The sequence below is a fragment of the Hemiscyllium ocellatum genome, chromosome 35 (assembly GCF_020745735.1).
Source record: "Hemiscyllium ocellatum isolate sHemOce1 chromosome 35, sHemOce1.pat.X.cur, whole genome shotgun sequence".
Taxonomy (NCBI): domain Eukaryota; kingdom Metazoa; phylum Chordata; class Chondrichthyes; order Orectolobiformes; family Hemiscylliidae; genus Hemiscyllium; species Hemiscyllium ocellatum.
Genome location: NC_083435.1, coordinates 18,214,105 through 18,223,249, shown reverse-complemented (window position 1 = coordinate 18,223,249; position 9,145 = coordinate 18,214,105). Strand labels below are relative to the sequence as shown.

Below are 9,145 nucleotides of genomic sequence, written 5' to 3'. Positions count from 1 at the left end.
CTAAACGTCGACCCTCCTGCTCCTGGGATGCTGCGCTTGTCCAGCACCACTCTCAGCCAGACAGGGAGACCCCCGAGGGGAACGGAAACACCCGAGTAGTGGCGGGGAAAGCCGAGCGTCGGGGAGGGGGCGGCGTGGAACCGGAAGCAGCCGAGCGTTGGCGGCGGAAACAGCCGAGGGCCGGGGCGAGCGGGCGGATGGAGAAAACCGGAAATAGCCGAGCGTTGGCGGAAACAGCCGAGGGCCGGGGCACGGCTTCCCGCCCCCCATTACTGTACAGACCCCCGGGAGATGAAGGAGCCGCCGCCGCCGCCGCCGGGGCCCGAAAGTCGCCTTTAGACCGGACAGCGCCTCCTGAAGAAACACAAAGGTGCAGGAAAATAACAAAAAAAAAGCGGCCGCCGCGCGGTTGAAGATCCCGCTCCTTCACCCGGACGCTTGAAAGGAGGGAGGGAGGTAGGCCTCAGCCTGTCCCCGGAAAGCCTCGGACTCGAGTAGGTAGGGGCAGCCCCCCCCCCCCCCCCCAGAGGGAGAGGGGGACGGGGGACGGCGAGAAGGCCGACTCCGGGGCACGGACGGGGAAAATCATAGAGATGACTCTTCGGCCCATCCCGCCCCTGCTGACCCAGATATCCCAACCCAGTCTAGTCCCACCTGCCAGCACCTGGCCCATATCCCCCCAAACCCTCCCTATTCACATACCCATCCAGGTGCCTCTTAAATGTTGCAGTTGTACCAGCCTCCACCACATCCTCTGGCAGCTCATTCCATACACACACCACCCTCTGGGGGAAACATTGCCCCTTGGGTCTCTTTTATATCTTTCCCCTCTCACCCCAGACCCGTGCCCCTCTAGTTCTGGACTGATTTCGTTGCACTTTGGATGCTGCCTGAACTGCTGTGCTCTTCAGCATCACTGATCCAGAATCTGGTTTCCAGCATCTGCAGTCATTGTTTTTACCTTTTGCCCCCAACCCAGTCCGTAAACACCTCCGTGCAGGTTTGCACTTGGCCTTTCATCAGGGTCAATGCGCTGCAATTCTCGTCAAGCGTTTGGGAATAACCCCAGGCAATTGCATGCATGCCCCCGCCTCCAGGATGGGCATAACTGTTAGCAAGCGGCAGCAAACAGTCCCGGCGTAAAGCAAGGCAGGACGGTGCATTTTGATCAACGTGCGCAGTCATAGATTGGGAATCCGATGGAGAGCTGACAGTATGCCACCCTGTCTGTGGGTCAGCGCTGAGGGCATGCCTCACTGTCAGAGGGTCAGTTGAGGGAGTGCTGCACTGTGTGTTTGGAGGGCGGGGGGGTGGGGACAGGTTCTGTGCTGAGGGAGTGTCATGCTATCGGAGCATGAGTACCAAGGGAGCACCACGCAGTTGGAAGGCACTGTGCAGCGATGGCAGCGTTTTTTGAATGAGATGTTTAAACGTGGATCTGTCTGTCCTTTTAGGTGAACAATCCATGGCATACTTTGAAGAAAAGCAGGGGAGTTAACCGCACCCAATATTCCAACAATCAACCAACATCATTAAAAAGCAAATTATCGGGTTGTTGTCACATTGCTGATTGTGGGAACTTGCTGTGTGCAAATTGGCTGCCACATCTTTTACGAAAGGGACTCCACTTTGTGTTACATAAGCTGCTACATAAATGCAGATGTTTGTTTCTCTCTCATTTTCCTCCCTCCAATCATTATCCAGACATTTCACCGATATCAAAATTAATACTATTGGATTTGCTTTTGAAGTGAAAGGGCCGATGGTATAGATAAGCAACAGTCTAACTTAATGAGCACTGTTTTTAGAGTTGGCCTATACAGCTTCATTAACACTCTTGCCTCCAGTGTTAAGTCAGAAGTGAGGACATAATCTGCTGATTGCGTAGTGTTCAACTAAATTTATAACTCATCAGGTTCTGAAGGTACCTGTGTCTGCATGCAGCCAGACCTGATAGTGTCTGTGCTTGAGCTGCTAAATGGCGGACCACGTTCATATTGTACAAGTGTTAGGACGTGACTATCTCTAACAAGAGTTGGAACCAGCTACTGTTTGTATTTTAAAAGCATTGCACCTCCACTTTTAACATCCTGGAAGAAGGGGATGTTTGCTGTATAAAATAATACCAAAAACTCAACTAGATCTAGTATTTGCTTGATTGATCATTCATTAGACTAAACACCCTCCGCTATACCAGCACTGCAATGTACATTGTATTTAATGTAGTCATCAGTCCTTTTTTGACATAATCTCCAGAACCGGTGACCTCTCCCACCTCTGACAAGCATATTGGCTTTATCACGATTCTATCACACCAATTCCCCTCTGTGTCTTAACACAGCCCTGTGTAGGGCATTAACCACAGTTCCTTCATCGTTGTTAGGTCAGTATCCTGGGCCTGCTACCAAAAAACACACTGTTTCGATCTCTGTACAGACTTTTAAAAAGTAATCAGAACTTTCGGGAAAGAATGACATAGAAATCTTTCTTTGTTCGAAAACTTTTACAGCATCAAATCACTAAAAATAACTAAACACTGTTTTCTTCTACTTCAGAGTATGTTGCCATGGGGAACGAAGTTTCCTCTTTTTACTTATTATCCAGTACACTCTTCCCTTGAATTATTTTTAGGAAACAGGTCACAATCCCTCTCAGCTTCCAATGGGTTCCTATTTTGTCGAGTGGTAACTTTGAGTGACTGTTTGCAGGCTCTTTGGTTAGATTTCTCACCTGCCACTAGTGGATTCTGATGTTCCTCCTTCCCCTAGCCACAGCACAAGAAAGCTCTCAGAAGGCTGCAGAATGCCTCTCTTCAATGAGAGACTGATTCGTTCTCTTTCCTCACTGCCTCCCCACCCCCCCCACCCCCACCCCCTAATCTGGGTGGTAATAGTTTGCAAAGCCAAAACAGCCTCTTCTCTATGCCAAGCACACACAACTGCTGTCTGTTTATGGTGTTCGTTGATTCGTAGGGAAGCCTGCAACCCGCTGGCTCTTTGTCCTCCCTTTTCTCCAATGCAACGTGGAACGCCTCCAGTTAGCTGTCCCTGTTCTCAGCTTCTTTCAATTATAAAAGTAAAATGGCAGTTTACAGCATGACAACTACAACACTTTCCTGTAACTTTGGGAGACTCGATTATACTCATCGTAAACGCAGGGACTGCTGGCTATATCGTTAAGCTCTCAGCAAAACCGCCCAGTCTTCCTTTGTTCTTGAGCAATCAGGCTCACTGTCAGGTATCGAAAACAACAAATACTGGAGATCACAGTGGGCCAGGCAGTGTCCATGGTGAGAGAGGAAGCTAATGTTTCGAGTCCAGATGATGATTCTTCATCAAAAGAAGAGTCATTTATACTTGAAACGTTAGCTTGCTCTCTCTCCATGGATGCTTCCTGACCCGCTGTGATCTCCAGCATTTGTTGTTCTCAGTACAGATTCCAGCATCTGCAGTAATTTGCTCCTATTTACTTTCAGGTACCCTGCTGAACAGCTCCCCTGTGCTACCTCATTGACCCTAGATTTGAAGCTAGAGTGCTGAAGTGGTCTAATGGAATAAACTTCATCATGGCTGCAGCTGAGAGGGTTGGGTTGGTTCGAGAAGAAGGCTCCCCTCTAGTTTTTGTTGGGGTGGATGGTGTGTATTGGCTTTGCACAAGAGATTCACATCCCGAGAATGGACTTAAAGCATTGTAGAGTCATAGGACATCAAAATCAAGGTAATTCTTATGGTTTGGCTGTGGTTTCAATGTTGTGTCTAGCGTTCGACACTTTAGGAAAGATGACAAATGTATGGAGAGAAGACAGACAAGGTTAAGTCGGATGGCATGATAGGCTTTGGTGGAAACTAAAGAAATTGGGGCTGTGTTCCTAAGCCGAGCAGGTCTAAGATTCATTCTAAATGATGAGTTAAACAATAACAAGTGGAGGTGGCTGGGTTGGGCAAATTTTTTAAAAAATCACACAACATCAGGTTATAGTCCAACAGATTTATTTGAAAGTAGAAGTTTTCTGAGTGCTGCTGCTTTGTCAGGTAGCCAGTCAGATGTAGCTGTCACTAACTACCTGATGTAGGAGCTGTGCTCTGAAAGCTTGTTCTTCCAAATAAACCTGTTGGACTATAACCCGGTGTTGTGTGATTTTTAACTTTACACAATAAGTTGTGTTTTAGACCTTCATCCTTCTGCCTTTGTGAACAGTGAGAGAGAGTGGCAGTGTTTGCTAGCTGGTTAATAATTTGACAGCCTTTAAACCAGCCAGAAGGTGGAGAGTCTTATATAGGATGGAAGGGTTATGTAGACACTCACATAACCCATGCAAAAAGAAAGAGGGAAGTATAGGGTGGGGTAAGTATATAGCAGACACCCACAACCCCCAGATGCCATTAACCAGTTTCATATAAATTGAGAGTGGGTGTTCCTTCTTTGATAGGCAGAAAGTCAAAGCTATATCCGCTGCTCTGAGAGTTGTTATATAAAGATTAAAAATCCTCATTACAGAAATGGGGGCGAGGTTATTTAGAATCAACACAGAAGCGGGCATTAGGATGCTGTTAATGCCAAACATGCTTACCTCTTTTTCAGATCAATATCTGTTTGGTCCTTCCTCATACACTGTTCACTCTGATGTACTTGTCTAACTTTGTTATGAGCACCTTCTATACTACACACCTCAACAATTCTCTACATGGTGGAGAGTTTTGTTTTCTGCTCACTCTGTGACTAAAGAGGTTTCACCTGAATACATCTTTGGACATATTTACCACTCTCCTATTGACTGCTAGATTTGAATAAAATTATTCAAAGCCACGCCTCTGGCTTCTATTTTCTAAAGTACTCTGGCTGATTCAGCCTTTCCCTTTTCTGTATAGCGGCTTGCTGCTGGTTTCATCCTGCTGTTGGTGATTCGTGGCAATCTACCACATTATGACAATCTGCCTTTTTAGCATAATTTTCCATCAGGAATAACAATGGTAGCAGAACTTGTCTACATCTAGTTCTCTGTTTAAAATCTCTATGAAAACCAAAGATTTGAATAATCATGGAGGAGAGTAGATAGATGCTACTGAGAATTGGTACAGGTGGCAGTATGGAAGGGTTATATAGGCTCAGTATCCCATGTGAAGAGGAGGAGGAGGAGCAGGAAAGGGTAGTGTAGAGGCTGCATGGTCTCCTGCGCTGTCTGGTTGTATTTGAGTGCATCGGGGACTGTCCTCACTCATGAATAATTGAATGTAAATTGCTTGAATTCTGTGTGCACTGTACTTGTTTCAGACATATATTGGGAGGGTTGTCAGGTACAAAGCTCCAGGCCAGCCCTCCCCATTCCTCGAGCAATATTTATTTTAAAAAGTGCATTTCCGTAATATTTAAAAGTGCTTTACAGCTGGCCTTTGAAATGTAGTTGCTAAGGAGGAGGCTCGGCAGTCAGTTTATGCACAGCATCTCCGGCTAACAGTAAGATGACAATGAGCAGGTCATTTTTCTTTTGCAGTATTAACGGAGGGTGAAATATTGCCTGGGACACTGGGACTGTCCTTTGTTGTTCTTTGAAATAATGCTGTGGAGTCATTTGCATCCATTTGAGTAGATGAATGGGACATTGGTTTAAAATCTCCTGGAAAGGAAGACACCTTCAGAAGTACAGCAGTGCTCCCTCAGTGCTGCATGGTCAGCGTTGCTTTTGTTTTTGTCATGGGAATTGATCCTGGAGCCTTCAGACTCAAAGAGCCAAGAGGGCTACTGACTCAGCTGCAGCTGTCCCAGTCTCACTGAGACGAATTGACCTGGCCATTATCACCAACATGTTAGCAGGGTGGAGAGGGAATCTTCAGCGTATGGCGCATTGCAATTACCAGAAAAGACTTAGAGCAAATGTTAATGATCAGATTGTTGTTTATGAAATATGTGTGTCATTAATGTATTACGACAACGACTGCACTTCCTGTGATTGTGTTATGCCTTGGGATGTCCCTCAGTATTTCTGAACTCTGTTGAGTACAGATACAGCGTTCTCGAGTACAGATACAGCGTCCTCAATTACTTGTCATATGACAAGCCCTCTATTCCCAGGATCATTCTTGTAAATGAGATGAATCTAACATTGTGTTTGCTTTCCCAACTGCCAACTGAACTTGCATGTTAACTTTAAGAAAATCCTGAAGGAGCATACCTTTTGTGCTTCAGACTTCCAAAGCCTTTCCTCATTTAGAAAGTAGTCTGCGCCTCTTCTTCCTGCCAAAGTGCATAACGTCTCACTTGCCCAGATTGTATTACATCTGCCATTTCTTTGCCCATTCTCAACCTGTCCAAGTCCTTCTCCAGCCACCCCACCTCCTTAACACTACCTATGCCTCCAGCTGTCGTCTGCAAACTGAGCAATAATGCCCTCAGTTCCTTCATCCAAATCATTCATCTATAATGTGAATGGTTGTGGTCCCAACACTGACCTCTGTCTTCTGCCAGTCAGCCAATCCTCTATCCATGCCAGTACCACGCCTTGGGCTCTTATCTTACTACACAGGCAGCACCTTGTCAGTGGCTTTCTGCAAATCCCAATAGATCATGTCCACTGGCTCTCCTTTGCTTCTGAAAGAAGTGTTGCCTAACTGGGCGGGGGACGGGGTATTTGACTCCAGTGGGCTGTCGAACATGGGGGTGACGTTTATAACTTGGTACCAGGTGGTTAGTTCCTAACTATGTGGCAGGTTAAGTCTTCAGTAATGTGTGCGTCCATGCTAACTTTAACTTGGCTTGTTTCTACCTCCCCCTCCTATCATCCCAATCCCTGACCCACCGCCACCACAGGGACTCTGGAGAAGACGCGGCCCCATGGAGCCCGGGATGTTTCAGGTGGAATTCCCGAACTTTGGCAACAACCTTCTGAGGAAGCTGAACCAGCAGCGGGTGGAGGGCAAGCTCTGCGACATCACCATCCACCTGCAGGGCCAGATGTTCAAGGCTCACCGGGCGGTGCTGGCCGCCTCCTCCCCCTACTTCCACGACCAGGTGCTGCTGAAGAACGCCAGCCGCATCGTGCTGCCTGGTGTGATGAGCCCCAAGGCCTTTGAGAACGTGCTGGCCTCCTCCTACACGGGCAAGCTGACTGTCCTGTCGCCAGACATCGTCAGCTACCTGACGGTGGCCAGCTTCCTGCAGATGTGGCACGTGGTGGACAAGTGTACTGAGCTGCTGCGGGAGTGCCAGCCCCCGGCACCGCCCGCCCCTAGCCAGAACCAGTCGCCCAGCAGCAGCAACTACCTCAGCCCCTGGCACGGTCCTGAGCTGCCCGCCAAGTTCGAGAGGCCCGAGGACGACGGCGTCAAGGTGGAGGGCCACTGTCACCCTCACCATCGCCAACACGGGCAGCAGCTGCAGCAACATCAGGAGGAGGAGGAAGAGGAGGAGGAGGAGGATGGGGCGGCGGGGGGAGGGGACGATGATGATGAGGAGGTGGACGAGGACGAGGACGACGACGGGCAGAAAGGCCGGACCTCGCCGCGCCAGGACACCGAGCAGGACAACGTCATCAGCAACTCGGCCGAGCGGGAGAAGTTCGGAGCGGAGGGCCGGGAGAGTGAGGCCGGGGCGGTGAGCGATGGCGGCGCTGACTGTCCTTACCCGCTGCAGGCCTACAGCCAGCCCAGCATGGTGCCACACAAGCGCTGGGTCTTGGTGAAGAGTGGCAAGGCGGAGGGTGGCGTGTCTCCAGGCGGCGCGGGGGACGAGGACGAGGAGCGGCACTTTGTGCTGGTGCCGCCCATGGGAAAGAGGGAGCCGGAGGAGCCCGGGGGGCACGAGGCGCCTGCCCACTTCGGTGAGCACCTGGGGCCCGAGGAGTATGACGAGTTTGCCGAGGACCCCAGCTACGACGAGCCCGTCGACTACTACGGAGCGTCGGACGACTTCCACTTTGAGCAGCAGGCAGGGGGCAGCCCTGGGGGTATGGCCATGCAGGGCTCTGGGCTGCCTGGCGAGATCCAGGAGAACGGTGCCTACGGAGTGCTGGGTGATCCAGGCCCCAGTACCGGGCAGGCCGGGGCATCAGCCAGCTCAGACTTCCCCGGAGGCGCCGTCTACAAGCTCTACCCTTGCCAGTGCGGCAAGAGCTTCGCCCACAAGAGCCAGCGGGACCGCCACATGAGCATGCACCTCAACGTGAGGCCTTTTGGCTGCCCCATCTGCAACAAGAAGTTCAAGATGAAGCACCACCTGATGGGCCACATGAAGATCCACACCGGCCACAAGCCGTACGAGTGCCACTACTGCGGCAAGAAGTTCATGTGGCGAGACAGCTTCACGCGCCATCGCAATGCCTGTGCCAAACTCTACCACGCTGCCACCTCCGTCCCCATCCCCCTCCCTGACCTCGACGTGCCCTCTGACCTCAGCGTGCCCTCCGACCTCTGACCCAGCTCCTTCCGCTACCCCCACTCTCCGCCCACCAGCTGCCACTCCTCCAACCGATCGGCAGAGACTCTGGACGAGGGGTGAGGTGGGTGTGGGGTGTGTGGAAGGGGGGAGGTCGGGGGAGGGGAGAACTGCGAGTGGGTACGATGGAACCAAAGTCGTTGTTGGGTGGGGGGGATAGGGTGGGCGTGGCAAGGACTGACAAACACAATTTGGAGCCTGCTGCCAAGGTTGTGCTCAACTGGATATTTCAAACATGACTGACTTCCAGCTGAGTTGACCCAGCTTTAAACCCACTTACCTTTGAATCAGGGCATGCTGACGATTTTTACAAGAAATAAGTATTTAAGTATATATATAAAAACAAATTATATATATATATATATATATATTTAGATATATGTATATCTGTGTGTGTGTGTGTGTAAATTGTGTTGCTGCACATGGAAGTATTTTTTATGGCCACCTCTGCTTTTTAATATTTATGGCAATTAAACCTGGGCAGGGTTGGAGATGCTCCTGGGCACAGCTCCGATTCTGGGAGAAAGGAGCACCTCAGAATCCAGTCAGACACGTGTTGACCATGTCTTGCATGCTGTAAGATCGTGGAGTCAAATCCCCTCCAGAGAACCTGGGCAGAAACATCGAGGTTGGGTTTAACCAGTGCCAGTGCGGAGACATTAAACCGAGACACGGTGCTCAGGATAATCTGTCAGATTGGAGGCAGACTATCCTCTGC

The 9,145-nt window shown here is 49.9% G+C and overlaps 1 protein-coding gene across 1 annotated transcript; it reads left to right on the top strand.

The window, feature by feature from the left end:
- Window positions 1-237: 237 nt before the first annotated feature.
- On the top strand, window positions 238-8,507 carry LOC132832553 (zinc finger and BTB domain-containing protein 43-like). Its single transcript, XM_060850643.1, has 3 exons — window positions 238-370; window positions 6,805-7,398; window positions 7,429-8,507. Exons 2-3 carry the CDS (start codon window positions 6,829-6,831, stop codon window positions 8,404-8,406), a joined length of 1,548 nt encoding a protein of 515 aa, XP_060706626.1. The 5' UTR covers window positions 238-370; window positions 6,805-6,828; the 3' UTR covers window positions 8,407-8,507.
- The last annotated feature ends 638 nt before the right edge of the window (window positions 8,508-9,145 follow it).